Genomic DNA, 18,900 nt, shown 5'->3' with positions numbered 1-18,900 from the left:
AAGGGAACCGTTAAAAAGGAACTGCACTGTTCCCTGAAACGCCACCTTCCCCTCTCAACCAACCCTGCCCAACCAACTAATTTGCTCTGGCATTTAAGAACGTCTTGAAATTTTACCTCCTCCAGAAGCCTCCTGGGACTAATCAGAAGAGATGTGACACATTCCGCCCAACATTCCCCTCTTTCCCCATCAAACATGCAATGCCAAGATAAAACCACCCTTCTCTTACTTCCCTACTCACATTTTTTCCCCGACTCGCAGACAGCATTCATAATTTATGTTACTTATTTCTATACACGTTCAATAGTTAGTGTTTGATTAATAATGTGCTTGACACATGTAGGTCTGTCTCAGGGGTTCTGTCTGAGTCTAAGGTCCCCTGGTTGATATGCAGAAGGGGAACGGAGGATAATATTCTCAAGAGGCCAAGGGGAGAAGTCCTAGAGAGGAAGAAAGGAAACAAACATTGATTAAGCACCTACTATGTGCCAGGTACTGTACTAGGCACTTTATGTATACTTCCTCATGTAATCCTCACAACCACTTTAGGAGGTAGGTGCTACTATTACCATCCCTATTTTACAATTGGGGAAGCTGAGACAGACAGAGGTTAAGTGATTTGCCCAGGGCCACAGAACTCAGAATATTAAGCTAGATTTGAACTCAAGTTTCCCTACCTCCAGGCCCAGCATTCTGTCCTCTGCACCACCTAGCTGCCTCTGAGGAGACCCATTCTGATCAGGATACTAGGGTTTCAGATCATATCACTGCATTCTCCTAGGCAAGCCCCTCAACTTCTTTGGGACTCGGTTTCCCCCTATGTAAAATATGTAAAATAAGATAAATGTAAAAAATATGTTAAAATGTTTAAAGTGGAAGAATAAGAAACCTGATGGGCTAAAAACAAAAAATGGAATTATCCTAGAAAAGTTCCTCGGTCGTGCTCTGACTCAGTGAAGACACTGTTGGTTTGATGCCCTAAGGAAGTTAATGACAAGAAAAGATCCATAGGTAGAAAAATATTCAGAGCAGAACAGCTAGAAATGAAATGTGTGCCCAGCAATGGGGGATGGTTGAACAGATTGTGGTAGATGAATATATTCTTGTACCCTCCGGAACGAAGACTGGTAAGAATTCAGAAACCTGGGAAGGTGTGAGTGAAGGAACACAGAATAAAAAAGGTAAGAGTCTAAGCAACAATAGTCATGACTATAGCAAAGTGAAGACGGGGTCCGAGGCACTGGGACCCATGGGCTTGACTCTTTCATGGGAACAGGCTTTGAGAGGGGATGCTGCTTGGGGGTCGGTCTGTTATCTACTGTGTTCAAACTAAATGTGTCCACAGAAAATGAAAAATAAAAACCTAGTTTTAAAAAATGAACTCAGACAAGGGAGTTGGACAGGATAACCCCCCTGGGGTCCCTTGCAGCCATTCCACCTTGTGGCTCAAAGTCTTGCCTCCTCCATGATGCCTGCTCTCTTGTTCCACCTTCTGTGAAGTCTGACCTGTGCAGAAGGACCCTTCAGCGTGTATTATCTTGTATTATAAAGGGCTGTGTTCCCCCACAGTGCCTAGTGGGAGTCGTAAGGTAAACATACTGCAAACATACAGGGAGTCCGGGAAGAAAGAGAATGAAAGGAAGGAAGAAAGGAAGAGAAAAGGAAGATAAAGAAAGGAAGATAGGAAAGAAAGGAGATACAAAAAAGAGAAGCAAGGAAGGAGAGAAAGGAAGGTAGGAAGGAAAGAAAGAGGAAGAAGTCATTTGGGTTAGGCAGGCAGGCACCAAAGCTGGGCTTAGTTGATTAGGTGATTTATCAGCAAAATGAGAATGGCAGCCCTCTGGGGGCCTAGGCTTCCTGCTGCCCCTTCCAGCCTTCCATCAGTTTTGCTCCCCAGCCCTTTACCCCAGGGTTGACGGCTGGGGTTTTGTTGTTTCTCTCATCCTGCAGGAAATGGATACATTGAAGGAAAAGAACTAGAAAATTTCTTCCAAGAACTGGAAAGTGCGAGAAAAGGAGCTGGCATGGTAAGGATTGTTGATGTTCAAATTCTCCTTTGTCTCCCCTTGCTCTGAACTGAACTTTTTCTGCCCATAGCTGGAACCTGGGCAGAAGCCAGACCAGGACCCCCTGCCCACATGTGCCCACAGCTGGTTTGGCTTTGGTGCCTGCCTGCCTAACCCAAACGACTTCTTTCTCTTTCTTTCCTTCTTATCTTCCTTCTTCCTTCTTTCCTTCCTTCCTTATCTTCTTCCTCCTTTCCTTCCTTCCTACCTTTCTCTCCTTCCTTGTTTCTCTTTTTTGTATCTTCCTTCTTTCCTATCTTCCTTTCTTTCTTTATCTTCCTTTTTTCTTCCTTTCTTCCTTCCTTTCATTCTCTTTCTTCCTGGACTCCCTGTCTCACTCAGGCTGAAAATACAGAGCCGACCTACTGCTGATCCACACAATTTCCTACTTGGGCCCATTCACACCTCCTCAGGCAGCCTGGTGGCTCCCTGCTCCTGGGGCTCACCATATTGGTGCTGGATTTAAGGTGGCCACTAGTACAACTCAGAACTCCAGAGCTCAATAATCCACCAGCTTTGGCCTCTCCAGGACCAGGAATTCCTTCTGCACACTTCCATGCATGGCTGAGTTTTTATTTTCCATGAAGGAATTACTTAAATAATACTGAGCAGCTGATTCTTTGGTTGTACAGTTAAAGAGCTAGTTCCAGGTCACTCTACATTCAGAGTTACTAGTATTTGAGAGCCTACCAAATGAGTTAGAGATAAAACTGAAAATGTCTTTGAACTAATACCACTGGATGGGACTGGCCTATGAGCCAATGAGATCTCCTGGAAGCAGGCTCCAAAACCTGTTCTGTATAGGGTATGGCACCAGCAGCCCGCTGCACATGCTCATCAGGACTGGGCCCATTGGCCAGTCCCGCATTGCACCCAACTCAAGGCTAATAGAACCTGGTATCTCTTACCTGGGCATCAAGAGCTATATATTGTGCAGACACTAGAGGTCAGACTCTCATTGTGTAGTCCAGCCTGCTGTTCATTCACCTTGCCTAAAATGAATTCAAAGTTACTTCCAAATCACTTAGAATAACAATGAGATTATTTCTATCATATTCCTGTTGGTAGTGGGGGGCATGGGGCCAACAAATGCTCATCCATTAAAGGTGGTTATTAGGACCTGAGGTAAGACTTTTCCTAGAGGAAAGCATTGTGGTCCATGCCATAAGTGGGAGCCTGCTGCTCTTTCTTAGAAAGTCACATTTTCTCCAAGAACAACTCTAGGTGTAAGTTGGACCTATGAGGTCCCTTCCAACTTTGAGATGCTATGAATTCTCTCAAGCTTTTTCCCCCCCAAAAAAGCAATTTATAATACTAAAAAGTTGGTTTAGACTCCTCCTTAATGATTCATATGTGGACAGATTTAATTTTTGAACATATAAAGCCATACTTCCAAGTCCACTAAATAACCAGTTCCTAATAGTTCAAAAGCCACATTAATGTAGGGTTTAGGATCAAGTAAGGAGATGACTATAATAAGCCACAGAAATGACTCTACTGCCAGCTACACCCAATAACATGCTGTGTAACATTGTCCCTCTCTGTCCCTCAGTTTCTTCTTCTGTGACATGAAGGTCAGATTCCCCACCTATCTGGCTGCCTTAGAGACTTCAACTGTAGCCTTCCCTGAAGTGTGACCCCTAGCCAGAATGATCACTGTATAATATGGCACTCACTATTAGCATGTCTGAGAGAACTGGAGAATGTCAAGAACACTAATTTTAGCATGGCTATGAGATTCAGGGTGGAGTACAGTCACTTACATTCAGCAGGGCATGCTGAGGCATTGTACCTTCCTTTAGAAAACGTGTAAATGGGACAGGGGCAGGTCTTGGAAAGTTAGAGGACAGCCTGGCATAGTGAACAAAGAGCTGGTCTTGAAATAGGGAAGCCCTGTGTTGAAACCTAGCCTCGGACAGATATGGGCTAGGGGACTCTGGGCAAGAGCTGCAGACAATTCTCTAAGGTCTGCATTGGCGGAGAGAGCTTCTCTTCAGGAGGTCCCTACACTGAGAAAATCACAACTAAAAAAAAAGGAAAAGGAACCCAAACTAGAGTAGCCAGTTTGGGACTGGCCCAATTTGGAAAGTGCTGGCCACTATCCATGACAACTAGGTAGAAACTCTTCCCACCCACTGCCGTGTCGGAGGGAAGTTCCACAGAGGCAGTCTAGGGGTTCAAAGGAAAAGATCCACTGAGATTCCCCTTCCTTGTCTTTCTGAAGGAAACAAAGAGTGGGAGCTTTGGGGAGAAGATGAAGGAGTTCATGCAGAAGTATGACAAGAATGCAGATGGAAAAATTGAGATGGCGGAGGTGAGTTCTGCTGTCCTGATAAAGCACCCTTCCCCGCTTCTCCCATTAATCCCCATGGGTTTGGGATTTGGGGCTGCCTGGGAAGACTGGGGTTTAAGTTAGAGCACAGGAGGGGACAAACCCAAAGGGCACTGGAGAATTCCTACTTGCTTCCTGAAAAATGGCATAGAGTTGAAGTAAGAAAACCACTGGTGATGAAGTAGATAGAGTATTGGGCCTAGAGTCAGGAAGACTCATCTTCCTGAGTTCAAATCTGGCCTCAGATACTCTCTAACTGTGTGACCCTGGGCAAGTCACTTAATTCTGCTTGCCTCAGTTTTCTCATCTGTAAAATGAGCTGGACAAAGAAATGGCAAACCACTCCAGGATCTTTATCATGAAAACCCTAAACAGGGTCGTAAAGAGTTGGACACAACTGAAATGACTGAACCTAGGGTCCAAATCCCAGCTCTGCCATTTATTAGCTATGTGGACCCTGTGCAAATCACTTCTTCCATAAAATAAGAACAGTACGGGGTAGATATGAGGGTTAAGTAAGATAACATAGGTAAAGTATTTTGAAAACCTTAAAGTGTTATATAAACATAAGTTATTATTATTCCTCCAGTTATTTTACTCTCCTGGGAAGTGAGAGAACAGCAATGACCAAACACGCTCAGTGTGTCCCTTTGCACAGCTAACATCGTGGAGATCTGCTCCATCTTCTTTGGAGGAGGCTGCCCCTCCTCCGGGCAGATCCTGCCCAGTACAGGCACACTCCATTAGCAGAATCTGTCTCTCTCTTTTGTCCCCCATATACAGCACAGAAGGAGCCCCAGTCATAATGATGTCACTGGGCACACTGAGGCACAAGATTGCCAGCACTGTGAGTGCCAAAGATTGCATATATGGATTGATTTTTGAATGGCAGGAGTCAGAGTCACCCTTAGATAAGATACTAAAGTTGAGAAATTGAGCCAAAGTTAAGATCAAATGAGATAATATGTATGGCACCTTGGAAACCTTAAAGCACTAATATAAATGCTGGCTATTATGATGTAGTTCTCTCTTCCCCTGCCTGTTCTGGTGGGCTTCTCCCTACCTCCTGCCCCATGTCCCAGACACCCATCTAGGATCTCTTTCTTGCTAATAATGCAGGTTTGGCATTAGAAAACCTGGGCCTCACTCCTGGCTCTGCTGTGCACCACCACGTAAACTTGGGCCAAGAACTTAACATTTCTGGTCTAAGTTTTTTCATCCATAAGACCTCTGAAGTCCTTCCTAGCTCTAAGAATGAAGAGGCCAATTTTCAATAAAGTGTTCGTTCATAAGCTGTTCTGTCTTTCTAACTGAATTACAGCCCTTCTCTAGGAGGATTAATTGTATTTTAAAGAGCTACTACTCTCCCCTGGTATTCCTTGCAGCATATGCTTCACATGCAGGACTTGTAGAGGGTTGGGAGTGGCAGAGGGGCACATCTACCCTTCATGCTTTGAAGGCAGTAAGCAAAAGGAGGTGCCACCTTGACAAGGCTGATGACTGACCTCAGAGCGGTCAGGTAGGTCAGGACTGAGAAGAGATCCTCACCAGCCTCTTCTCTGTCCCCTTCAGTTGGCCCAGATCCTGCCTACAGAGGAAAACTTTCTGCTGTGCTTCAGGCAACACGTGGGCTCCAGCGCCGAGTTCATGGAGGTGAGCACTTGACCTTCCAGTATAGTCCACGCCCAATCTTCTTCCTCCCGTAGACAGAACTGTCCCTTCCAGAATCCAAGGCCAGGCGTGACTCTTTCTGAGGTTGCCATTCATTTGGAAAAACAGCCCAGAGTCATGCTCCAGGGAGAACAGGGCAAGTCAGGAAACTGATCTCTTGAGTTTCCTCTAGTCCTGGGGAGGCCCCAAGGTTGGCCCACAGCTCAACATACTAATGACTGGTTGGGCAGATCCAACAGCTTTCTTCAAGAAGCTCAAAATACTTTGTAGGCATCCTGTTCCCCTATAACCCCTGAGTAAAGGAAGGGAAAGGGGCCAATGTATTTTTTACTAAAGATTAAAAAAAAACTGAGGCCCAGGAAAAGGGAAGTATCCTGGATTCTAGTCTTAATTCCACTTCAGATATTCATTTTGTGACTAGAGAAATCATTTCTTCCTTCTACACCTCAGCTTTCCTTCTTACAAATGCATATTGTTAGACACTTAGGTACAAAAGGTTTCCATTCTTTTTATGTTAGAAAATGACCTCAGAATTTAATGATCTTATAATGTCCTCTGTATTCCTATAAAAAATATTACAGAACCGGCCATGACTCAAACACATGGGTAATGATTTACCAACCTGCTTCCCATAGCCCTGTTCTTCACTTGACCAGTCTCAAAGCCAAATTCAAACCATACCCACTACATACACTCCCTCTCTACTCTGGCAAACAGACAGGGTTTTTTAAATGGGATTCATGCTGCTGTTTTAATATGTTTCAAATCAATCTCCATTTAATAGTCCTACCACGAAAATTCATTGCCAAAAATGACTAGAAATTGAACTCAAGAAACAAAAACCCTTCAATGAAATCCCCATATGCAATACACACTGGCTGAGAACTAACAGTTTCTCGGGGTGGAGAACACATTTTTAAAATCCCAACATTCCCTGGCACATGTTGGCATTCATATTCAAATGCGAGTGTTATCAATTGGCAAAGCCAGCTCGGAGCGAATCCAAGACATCAGTAGTTTTCTGTGTCTAATACGGCACTAAAAACATTTTTAGGTGGCTTTTCCTTCAAGGAAACCCAATGGTTGACACATAGATTAGGGTTCTATTCTTGGTTATTCACCTGACTAGCAAACTGGAACATCTCAGGGTGGCCCACATCTAGATACCCTAATTACTTCTTGAACTGATCTAACATCACTTTTTTTTTTCACACCTAGACCCTTCTTTTCATTATGAGCTTGTTAGCCAGTCAACAAGCTTTTATTAAGTGCTTACTAGGGGCCAGGCACTGTGCTAAGTTCTAGGGTATAAAGAAAAGCTAAAGTGGTCCCTGCCTTCAGGGACGGTTGGATACATTCTAACAGCGGAGACAAGATACATACAGAGTAAACGAAAGGCTAAGCGAAATGAAATACAGGTAGCTGGCGAAGTGGAGTCAGGCAGACTCATTTTAGTGAGTTCAAATCCAGCCTACTAGCTGTGTGACCCTGGGCAAGTCACTTAACCCTGCCTGCCTCAACTTCCAGCTAGAGAAGGAAATGACAGTGTCTTTGCCAAGAAAACCCCCAATGGGGTCACAAAGAGTCAGACACGACTGAAACCACTCAACAACGAATGAAAGGCAACCTGAGAGGGAGGGCATGCAGTGAAGAGTCCTCAGTTTCCCCTCCTATGTAGAACCAGAGAGAGATTAATTGGAGCAGAGCACAAGACAGATTAAAATGGAGTTGAAAAGAGGCCAAGTATGTGTGATCATCGTCCTTCTCTCTGAGGCTGAAATGATTTGGAATCCATCTCTGGCTTCAGCCCTCCTGAGCTCCACAATAGCTGAAAAGCAGATGTCCCAGGATAATAACCTCCTAAGATCCCCGCCCCTCCTGAGTCTTTCCCCTTTGCAGTTTCTATCAGCCAAAAACATGAAATAGGCTGCTCAGCAGCACAAAAAGGTTTGTGCTCTCAGAGAACATGAATGCCGCCTGCTCGGAGCACCGAGTCTCTCTAATTTTAGCCAAGCTTCAGCACCCCTTTGGAATTTCAAAAAACCCAAGTCTCTTTACCTCTTTGTCTTGAATGAAAAAAGAATAATGATCCAACTGCAAAATGCAGAATGCTGAAAGATGAGAGCCAGCCACCAAGGTACAAAGCTGAGGACCTGGGAGGAAGAGAGGGAAGGAAAAGTTTGGCCTTGGGATGATCTCATTTCAAAATTTGGTTCCCGTGTTTCACCCTCTGAATGGCCTGGGGTCTGAGCTGTACTCTGTCCTGTAGCCCCGCTTCTTTCTGTCTCTTTATATCATTGCCTTCTCTCATAGGGAAAAAATCAGCCCAATTGGACTATCTGAAAGTATGGATCCCCCTTCTTATCCCTTCAAGTGGGCATTGATCCACTTATCCTTGGTCAAGGAAATCTTCAATGGAATTGGGTGTGAGGGTTTTCTTGAAGAAAAGGAGGCGCTCTCAGAATTAGATATTCCCCAACCAGCACAGGACAGAAGCTATTTGCTAGCTAGGCGACAAACTGATAGCGCGCTGGGCTGGAGTCGGGAAGACTCATCTCTGTGAAATCAAATCCAGCCCCAGACACTAGCCGTGGGACCCTGGGCAAGTCACTTAACCCTGTCTGCCTCAGTTTCTTCCTCTGTAAAATGAGTTGGACGAGGAAATGGCAAACCGCTCCAGCATCTTTGCCAAGAAAACCCCAAGTGGAATCTCAAGCAATAAGTTTTGTCATCAGTGGAATGAGCAATAGCCTTAAGAAGGGGAGAGAGGTAGGCTTGAACCCCAGTTCTCCACCCTTGTTAGATATGTGACTATAGACAAGTCACTTGTCCTCATCTGTAAAATGGGGGCAATACCTACCTTATACAACTGTCATTTTTATTTTTTAACATCCATTTTCAAATTTTGAGTTCCAAATTCTCTCCCTCCCGCCAGCCTCTCGCCCATCCATTGAGAAGTCAAGCAATATGATACCCATTACACATGTAAAATCATATAAACCATGTCTATATTAACCATGTTGCCAAAAAAAAACAAGGCAAGAATTTTTTTTTAATTTACAGAATTGTTATTAAGAAAGTGCTTGGCTACCTTAAAGCTATGGGGGAAATAAGGGGTCTGAGAAAGAAATAGGCCTTTTTCTTGTCAAGGCTAACACCCTCTCCACGTGCGCTTGATCCTACTCTCCTATCTCCTCAGAGACCTTGTCCCATAGATCTTCCCTCCCTCTTGTCTTCAATCTCTGCCTAAGGTTATGGCCTCCAAGCATGCTCAGGTCTCTCTAGACCTTAAAAAAATCTTGCTTCTCACCTCCTTAGAGGCAAAGAGTGTCTCGTGTTGTCTTCATACCCCAGTTTCTATCTATCCTACATCTTAATCCCCAGAATTGGGCTGGGGCACCTAGAAATGTTTACTAAATTCAACAGAGCTGGGGTTGGGACACTGGCTTGGAAGGCTAAGGCCCAAAGGGTGTGGGGAGGAGAGATAAGAGATAGCTAAATCCCGAGTACTGTTTGGGATCTCCAAGGTCACTCTCTTCCAACACTGACATTCTATGATCAGATGCCCTTCCCAAAGACTGCAGAGATTGGAGCACTGATGGCCACAGAGGGCCGTTTGCCAACCGTCCAACAATTCCCTTGCAGGCTTGGCGTAAATATGACACGGACAGGAGTGGTTACATTGAAGCCAATGAGCTCAAGGTAAGTGGCCATAGAAAATGGAAGGATGGGCACTGCACGCCTGGGTGCTCCTGGGTCATGTCTTCTTGTTCATGTTACCACGTTCCCGGGGTACAGAAGTCCAGAAACAGGCCCCTGGCGAGAAGGCTGCCTGTGGGGTGAGGGCAGGCAGAGGGAGAGACAAAACCAGAAAAGAATATAAACAAGTTCGATCCCTTCACTGCATATCTTGTGAAAAGGGTAATTAGAAGATTTCCACCTGGAAAGCCAAGACAACTGTCAGTTTTCTCAGCTCCGGGCCAGCCAGCTGCAGAGCTAGGTGTTAGATGATGCATCCCGCCCCGTGACTGGGTGCAGGAGCAGTGTGGTCACGCCCCTGGTGTGTGTATTGGAGCAGTGATGTTCTTCTGGGATGGGAGCTTTTCTGAGTTTCCAGTTTCCAGGTGCATTGATTAGGTACCAAATTTGAGGTAACAAGAAGGGGAGAAACTGTTCCCCCACCCCCGGGTCACTCAGAAACCGGGGGAAATAAGACAATGTGAATGCAGCCTAAGCAGACATGCCCTTCCCTTCAGACCAGGCACATCCCTGACCAGAACAGATTCTCAGTTGTTGCTGATTGGCTCAAGGAGGCAAGGAGGCATGCCATGCCTCCCACCTCAGGGACAGACAACCTGAGGAAAACTTTGGTAGGCTTCACTGCCTCCTCCATCTATCTCTGTGCTCTCTGACCCTTTTTCTTCCTTCTTCCTTACCAAGTACCTATGCCCTAGACCAGCCAATTGTATTCAGGAGTATTACTTAATCCCACCAATGTCCCGGCAGGCTCACTGGGTCACTGATTCCTTCTATGTTTTCAGGGATTCCTGTCAGACCTGCTGAAGAAAGCAAACCGGCCCTATGATGAGCCTAAGCTCCAAGAGTACACACAGACAATAGTAAGTAGAAAGCTTCCCCCTAGGACAGGAGAACTGAACTGGAACTCAGCCTTTGTCCCAAGCTGATGAGGCTCTGATCCCAGAATTCCACTTATCTCAAACCCAAGACAGACTCAGGCCAGCTGGCCCAGAACCCTTATTTCAGCATGCCTGTGTCATACTCAGGACCCTCCTCTACTTCCTGCTCCCCACCTTCCATGCTCCATCCTTTCAAGAACTAGCTGGAATTCTGAGCCTGCCTTCACCCCTGAGCCAGCAGGAGACTTGGGGACTGACCATTTCCATGGCAACCTCTGCTGCTCCAGCAAGGGAGAGATGAGGGGAGCTAGGCAAGACTCTGAAAATAAGCCAATTAGGGCTCAGCGAGAAATGAGAACCTGGTTTTCTAGCTTCTCTAATACAGGAAGAAGGGAGAGGATGGAGTTTCTGTGCCTTCCTGCTATCACTTTGGGTGCCATTTCTAAGTGATGTTCATTCCTGACCTCCATATAGCCTCAGAGGGAAATAAGCAATCTCAGGGTGTCCCTGCACATTATCCCCTTCCTCCTCCTTTCCAACAAAGCCTGAAGCATAGTTGGTAAACAGGAGGTAGTCGGGAAATGGCCAAGGTTCCAAGAACTTGGTGTCACATCGGTCTTTGCCCGACTCCGCCTTATACATGAAGGAGGCTGGTCGGCTTGCAGGCCAATAACCCAAATATCTTTCTGTATCCCAACAGCTGCGGATGTTTGACTTGAATGGAGATGGTAAATTGGGCCTCTCAGAGATGTCCCGGTAAGAGCCACCTCACACGTCCAATATCATTACCACAAATATCCTACTGGTCGTCAGCCCTGCTTTTTGTGGCTGTGATCCCATCACCCCCAGCCAACCAAAAGGAAAGGCATCTTCCAGCTGAATTCAACAAACATTCATTAAGCACCTACCATGTTTAAGGAAGGGTGGTAGATGCTAATAACAGAAAAATGAAAAATAATATAGTCCCTACACTCAAAGAGCTTTCAGTCCTAAGGAACAAGGAGAGGGAAGAGGCAGGCATATAAATCACTGTAAGACAAATTAGAAAATTATAATGCATATAAGAAAAATCAAAAAAAAAAAGGAAAAATCAAGAATTGCCTGAAAGGTTCATGGAAGGAAGGGTATTTTCTAGCTGCGAGGATCAGGGAAGGTTCATGAATAAGGTGATTCCAGAAGTAGGTTTTGACCCAGGGAAGAATGGGAAGAGGAATAAAGGAGGGAGGGGAAGGGAGACCATGGCGGGGGAGATATTGTGCTCAAAGACTCAAAGATGGGAGAGAGCTGGATGAGGTTAGGAGACCATGGGGGTTGCTGTCCTTTGTTCTCCAAAAGGACCAACATGGCATCATTATGTTGGAGTCGAGGTACAGTGTGTCCAACTGTGGCTGATCAGACCACATGTGGTCCAGTTCTACTGGAACACAAAGAACACGGATGGGAATACTATGAAATTAGACTAGATACTGATGCCAGAGGGACTCAAATACCTAAGGAATTTCTACTTTATCCCGCTGGCCATGAGAAACCGTTGAAGGTTTCTTATTTGAAGAGTGCTGTGATTAAACCTGGGCACTGGGAAGACTATTTTTGGCAGCAGGATGAAGGAAAGAGGGTAAAGAACAGAGGTGGGGCAGCTAGGTGGCACAGCAGATAAAGCTCTGACCTTGGAGTCAGGAGGACCTGAGTTCAAATTCGGCCTCAGACACTTGACACTTACTAGCTGTGTGACCTTGGGCAAGTCACTTAACCCTGACTGCCTCACCAAAAAAAAAAAACAAAAAAATTAGAAATGGGGAAAAAAAAGAATGGAGGCAAGGAGTCTAGTTAGGTAGCTATATTAACGATGCAGGAGAGAGCTGAGGTAGGCCTGAAATAAGAGTGATGAGTGTGAATGGAAAGAAGGAGCCCTAGAATAGAGATATTTCAGAGGTGGAACCCAGAGTACTTGACAACTGATTGGATGTCTGAGGCGAGGGGGGAGGAAGCATCAAGGGCGATGGTACTGTTTTGAGCCTACATGACTATGGGGGTAGCAGTAGCATCACCAGGAAGGGGGAAAATAAGAGGAAGAACAAGTTTAATAAGAAAGTTGACAAGTTCGGCTTTGGATGTGGTTAATCTGAAACGTTTCCAAAGAGAATAGAACTAGAAATGCGGAATCGAAAGTTAGAAAAAGAATTGTGCTTGGAATATAAATCTGGCCTTAGTCTAAAATGACAAAGGAGGTCACAAGAGTGGGTGAGATCTCCCAGAAATGAGAAAACTAAATACTACTACACGATCCCCACCAAGTCATTTCACTTGTTTTCTCCCATATTTGGACTTTTCAGTCTTCTCTAAAGATACTAACCTTCTCCAAGAATCCTTTGCCCTGCCTCAGTTTCTCTTGTCTATCGTTAATCTACACTCTAACATTTTCCTTCCAGACTATTGCCTGTACAGGAAAATTTTCTCCTTAAATTTCAGGTAAAACAGTCCTTTTTTCTTTCCCTTTTCTGTGCCTTCTTTCCTCTTCTTACTGAATGTTGCTCCCACAAGCCCCTTTACACACACACACACACACACACACACACACACACACACACCACACCCCCTTTTAAATTGATTTTTATTTATTCACCCAAGCATCCTCGATCCTTACAGGGCATGAAGCTGACTGCAGAAGAGTTCAATGCTATCTTCACATTTTATGACAAGGTAAAAAGTAGGCCAGCATACATAAAGGAAAGCAAGGCTGTATTTCTAGTGGTAAAGGCCAGAGATAGGAAATCTGAAGCCTCACAGCAGAAGAAAAATGATTAGAAATACCCAGTTTGGGATTAGGCTGTCTTGGTCACTTCCAGCCTCCTACTGGCTCATCAATGACATTTAGCATTTTCCTTCTGACTAGGACATCCTTTCTGGGATGTGGTGGTAGCAGCCCTTACCACATGTCTCTGGAAAATGAATACGTGCATCTTTAGCTTTCTCTTAAAACCTCCTCTCCGGAACGGCTTCCAGGAAGTTGTGAAACCCTTTTTGACTTTGTGGGGATCCGTTCAGCCCTAGTGAATAATAACAAAACATTAAAGTAGTCCATGCATCAGCAATCAGAACAACTATTTTGAGAGAAATAACTGGCCAATTTGGGGAAAAAAAATGAATGATTGATTTCTCTCTCCGTTAAAATAGTTACGTGACTGAATGGACTAGATTGGCCAGTTGGTTTAAGATTGTATCTATTGAGCCTTAATATTCCTCAGCTTGGGCTGAGTGATGGGGAGATGAGGTTGCTGGAGAGGGGGGAGGGAATTACTAGAAATCCCCTGACGAGTGTCTGCACTCAATTCACAGGATGGGAGTGGCTACATTGATGAGAATGAACTGGACGCTCTTTTGAAGGACCTGTATGAGAAAAACAAGAAGGTGAGGAGGTCTTTGGGGAAGGCTTTTGAGGTGTGACTCTGACTGCCTCAGCCCATCCCATGAAAATCTGAGGAGGATTTGCACCAGCCCAGTTGCCTAATCTAAGCAAGCTTCCTATGTGAAGGAGGATGTGGGAAAAGAAGGAGCAGATGTGAGGTGGGAAGCTATGAGACAACAGAATAGGCCAAAGAAGAAAGGCAGAATGAGTGAGAAAAGGGGGTCACGAGCAAGTCGGTTTTCCTGGAACAGATGAGAACCCCTAAAGTCAAGCACGCCTCTCCCACAATGATTCTGCCTTTCTACCTAACTCCCTTCATAACTCTGAACTGATTCATGGTGTGAAAAAAGCCTAGAGAATTGAAACTACCAAGAATGCTTCTCTGTGTAGTGTTGGTCCTGGTCGCATGCTTCTAGGTAGCATAGGGAGAAGAGGAGAGGGGAAGATTCTGAAGGTAATAAATGTAAGGATGCACTGGCTAATCACCTTGTAATTCTGCTTAAGAGGAGCCAGAAAAAAATCATTAAGAAAGGAAGCAAAGCAGTCAAGGCCACTGCCAGAGAAAACCAAATCTAAGGCAGCATTTTGGACCCAATGAAATGACAAGAGCAGAAAGAACAGCCAGACAGCAGAGGTTCACAAAGCCTAGGTATGAGCTGACCTTGGCGTGAACTAGAGGGCTGCCTCTCCGGGTGAATAAAGAAGGAGATGGGATAGGGAAAGCCACAGATTTGGTTCAGGTCTGAATGTGGGGAAAATTAAAATGTCAATTAAAATGCAAGATTTTAAACTGGGGTGAGAATGGAAAAAGTACTCATGGGAGTGGACACAGCAAAGCCCAAAATGCCACAAAGTGGAGATACTATTGTAACTTGTAGCTGTATATATGAAAAATACCTGGAAGGTTTAGACCAGGGGTGGGGAACCTGTGGCCTTCTAGGTCCTTGGGTGCAGCCTTCCGACTGAGTCCAAGTTTTACAGAACAAATCCTTTTTTGAAGGGGATTTGTTCTGTGAAGTTTGGATTCAGTCAAAGGGCCCCACTTGAGGACTTAGAGGGACCACATGTGGCCTCGAGGCCACAGATTCCCCACCCCTGGTTCAGACTCAGGTGTGTGAAACTTAATGCAAGCTTCCATTCTGAGCTTTAGTGGAGAATAAGAGACACACATCCCAGAGCTCACGGTCTATTTCAAGTGGGTGCTTCCATCCAGAACCGCTTCCCAAGGAACATCTGATTTTTAGCCCGGACTTAGGGAACACAGGATGTGAATGCCATCAGCTCACCTGGAGAAACTTCCAACTCAACCACTCTGCAGGTTTGGTGTTTGGTCACTTAAAGGGAGAAGATGATGCAAGCTATGAGCTTTCTATAGCTAGAACCTGGTTTGGGGAGAAGAGAAGTGATTGTGGTAGACCCTGGTACTTCAAAGGCATGGATCATTTTCATGAGAGCTCTTAGGATTTTGTTAGCCAGTCAATAAACATTTATTAAGTGCTTGCTGCATGCCAGGTGCTATGCTAAGGGTTGGTGATACAAAGAGGGACAAAAGACAGCCTCTATTAACAGGCAAAGGTTTGAAAGGCGTTCTGTAGAAGGCAGGATCTTAGCTGGGACTTGAAGGAAGCCAGGAAAGCCAGGGAGATTGTTGAATTCTTCCATGTGTTTGAAACCCCTAGAGACCTCCTAATCTAGTCATCCATCAGCTTTTCCAAGGAGTCCCAAGAAGAGAGCTTCTGAACAGATCTTCTCTCAGCTCTCAGTGGAACACACAGAAAAGGAGCTCTTGGCTTCCAGATTTACCACAATGCCGGGTCCTCACATTCCCTCACTGCACGGTGGTAGGATCTTGTCAAGCTCAGGGCCTGAAACACGGGGCACCTGCTTTCCTCCCACCTTTATTTTGCTTCTTAATTGGCACAGGACAAACTGAAAAGAGAAATTAATTAATTAAATTAATTAAGTGGTGCCTCTCCCTGGCTCAAAGTAGGGCCTTGCACTGAGAGATGCTGACTTTGACTTCCCAGCTCTTGGTTTTTCACAAAGATGGCTATAGAAACATACAGATGTTTGCAAACCATTCTTTGACTTAGAACCAGAGAAAAGCTGGGAAGCAGCAGGATGAAGAAGGCAAGTCTCAAATGAACAAAGTGGTTCACCTTTGAACCCCAGAAAAGGGGATGCCAAAGGTCCCCGCCAAGAACAAAACAATAACACAGGTAGCATGGCTCAGAGAGGGCTGCTAGGTGGTAGAGTGGACACAGCACCAGCCCTGGAGTCAGGAGGACCTGAGTTCAAATCAGGCCTCAGACACTTACTGCTGTATGACCCTGGACAGGTCATTTCCATCCTGTTTGCCTCAGTTTCCTCATTGTAAAATAAGCTAGAGAAGGAAATGGTGAACCACTCCTGTAACTTTGCCAAGAAAACCCCAAATGGGGTCACAGAGAGTCAGACACAACTAAAACGGTTCAATAACAAGTTCTCGGAGCTCTGCACAGCTGTGATTGGGTGGGTCCTTCAGTCAGTCACCTCTGTGGCTCAGTTTTCCATCAGTAAAATGGGGGTAATGCCACAAACACAGATGAGCAGGGATGCTACTAAAAACCCAGCTTCCACAGGCCATCCCCTAACTCTAGCCACCACAGTGACCAAGCACGTGGACCTGGTGACATCTCTGCAGTGAGCAATGCTGGAATGCTGCTGACAGGTTTCTGTCCCGGTGGCTTCCTGCCCTAATTCAGCTTTATAGAACAATACTGCAAAGGTGTAAGCTGTGTCAGGCGGCACGTTGAAAACTGGCTGCCACGTAACATGAAGACATGGGGAGGGGTGTTTAGACGGTACAGGACAGAGCTGTAACAAACTTAAACATCTGATGCCACTGACCCCACGCCCATACTGGGCAGTAAGGGCACTGTGATGCGGCATGAGGCTTTAGTCCATGGCAGGAGGGGGAGATCTCGCAGTCTGTCTGGTTGTGCTAACATGGCTTCCTTCAGCAGAGTCCTTTGGCAGGGGATGCTGAGGTATGTCTTAGGTAGTACTGACTCTATCACATATTCCAAGACCTTCCTGTCACCTTCAAGGATGTGGATTGTTTGTTATAGGAGGAGGCTGGGTGAGGGGAATTTATTTGTAAGATCAAGATTTAGAGCTAGGATTAGAAGGAGGATCAGAGTCCAAGCAGGGATTCAGATTACTGAGTTCAGTGTTATATTCACATGGTGTTCAGATAAACCTTTTGTATTCCTGGAGTGGTTCCAACTGCAGAAAGGCTCGACTGTGTGTATGACAGGGAGTGAGGCCCTAGTCTTGCATTTCTAAGTGGCCACCTGTACTGACCTCTCACCCCTTCTCTCCCTCTCATCTGGTCTCCTAGGAGATGAATATTCAGAATCTCACAAGCTACAGAAAGAGCGTGATGTCTTTGGCTGAAGCCGGGAAGCTCTACCGCAAGGACCTGGAGATTGTGCTCTGTAGTGAGCCCCCCATGTAAAAGGGGGTGGCCACCAGTCCCCCTCCTTTCCTGCCAATTCTCCTCTCCCTTCTTCTGCCCTGCCACTTCCACCAAGACCTAGAGATGATGAGGCCCCGAACATCCCCTGCTACCCGGCACAGCACACCCAGAGAGCAGGAGAGGAAAGGAGTGGCCGCTGCTGATGGATGTTCACTGAGCCTTCCGTCCCACATCACTTCCACCCCACCCCAGGCTAGCTTTGCTGCTCTGCTTGTGACTTGGATTAGGGGAGAGGGGCCCTAGTTCTCTTTGCTGTGATGCATGAGCTCATATGTTATATGATCTAGGCTACTGCGTCCAATAGGGTGACAGTCTATCTTGCTCCCCAGTGTCCCTCCTCTGCCCTGGTTCCCCAAGTCTCACCTGCCCCCTTTAACTGGTGGTGTGTAGTTTCATTCCTCCTTCCAGCTTCTGACTGTGGCGAGAATGTGACCTGCCTTCCTTTTCCATTTTGGTTTTCCCCTGTTTTCGCTTTCAGTTTTTTGTCTTATTATTCACCAAAGAAGAGTTTACAAACAATAAAGTGGAAAAGTTCTGCTACTCAAGCTCACCCACTGGCTTACAACCTGTACTCCTTTCTCGTTAGCAGTCCTAACCCATAATGGGCTTAAAGAGGTGGTTTCTGCCTCCTTTGTGACAAAGAAAGTGGGAAATAGCCATGGGAATGCCTGGTCTGTGGCAACTACCTACCTAGGAAGAGCGACTCATTTGTGAAGATACAGGCCTGCATCCTGGGAGCTCAGGAGAGAGGCTGGGGCTAGATATATCCACCAGGGAGCCATCTGCATAGAGATAATAAGGAAGCTACTGAGAGAGCGGGTGAAGGAAGAGGGCACAGGACAGAGCTTTGGGCAATACCCACAGTCAGGGGCGCAGCAAAGGAGACGAACAAGAAGAGAACCAGGAGAAAACAGGGTCTTGACATCCCAGAGAGGGTGGTCGACAGTATCCAAGGCTGCAGAGGTATCAAGGATAAGTACTGAGAAAGTGCCATCAGATCTGGCAATTCAGAGTTCACTGGGGACTTTGGAGGGGGCAGTTTCAGTTGAGTAAGGAGTCAAGAGTAAAGAAGAGGTTAAGAAGCTAGGAGACTAAAGCCCTGGTGATTCACTTAATGGAAATAGGGACTTTGGGGGAAAGGGCAGTTTGGAAAGAAAGATAATGCAATCCCAACCCAACCCGCCTATACATGCTGTGCTACTCACTCCCATCAAACAACGAAAAGTGAAAAGGAAGTAGGATAGAGAGAAAGGGAGGGGAAAGGGGAA

General features: G+C 45.7%; 1 protein-coding gene across 1 annotated transcript in view; it reads left to right on the top strand.

The window, feature by feature from the left end:
• Positions 1 to 18,182, top strand: part of CALB2 (calbindin 2) — a 30,919-nt gene extending 12,737 nt beyond the window's left edge. Inside the window, exons 2-11 of the mRNA XM_020963574.2 lie at positions 1,951 to 2,027; positions 4,291 to 4,380; positions 5,971 to 6,051; positions 9,715 to 9,771; positions 10,611 to 10,688; positions 11,407 to 11,462; positions 13,136 to 13,175; positions 13,353 to 13,406; positions 14,043 to 14,114; positions 17,495 to 18,182. Of these exons, the coding sequence (XP_020819233.1) occupies positions 1,951 to 2,027; positions 4,291 to 4,380; positions 5,971 to 6,051; positions 9,715 to 9,771; positions 10,611 to 10,688; positions 11,407 to 11,462; positions 13,136 to 13,175; positions 13,353 to 13,406; positions 14,043 to 14,114; positions 17,495 to 17,611 (722 nt within the window). The 3' untranslated portion in view covers positions 17,612 to 18,182. The remainder of the gene's footprint in view (positions 1 to 1,950; positions 2,028 to 4,290; positions 4,381 to 5,970; positions 6,052 to 9,714; positions 9,772 to 10,610; positions 10,689 to 11,406; positions 11,463 to 13,135; positions 13,176 to 13,352; positions 13,407 to 14,042; positions 14,115 to 17,494) is intronic.
• Positions 18,183 to 18,900: the final 718 nt, after the last annotated feature.

The sequence above is a fragment of the Phascolarctos cinereus genome, unplaced genomic scaffold (genome assembly GCF_003287225.1).
Source record: "Phascolarctos cinereus isolate Bilbo 61053 unplaced genomic scaffold, phaCin_HiC Scaffold_2;HRSCAF=192, whole genome shotgun sequence".
NCBI classification, from domain to species: Eukaryota; Metazoa; Chordata; class Mammalia; order Diprotodontia; family Phascolarctidae; genus Phascolarctos; species Phascolarctos cinereus.
The sequence above is the reverse complement of the archived record's forward strand: the minus strand, read 5'-3'. Positions and strand labels throughout refer to the sequence as shown.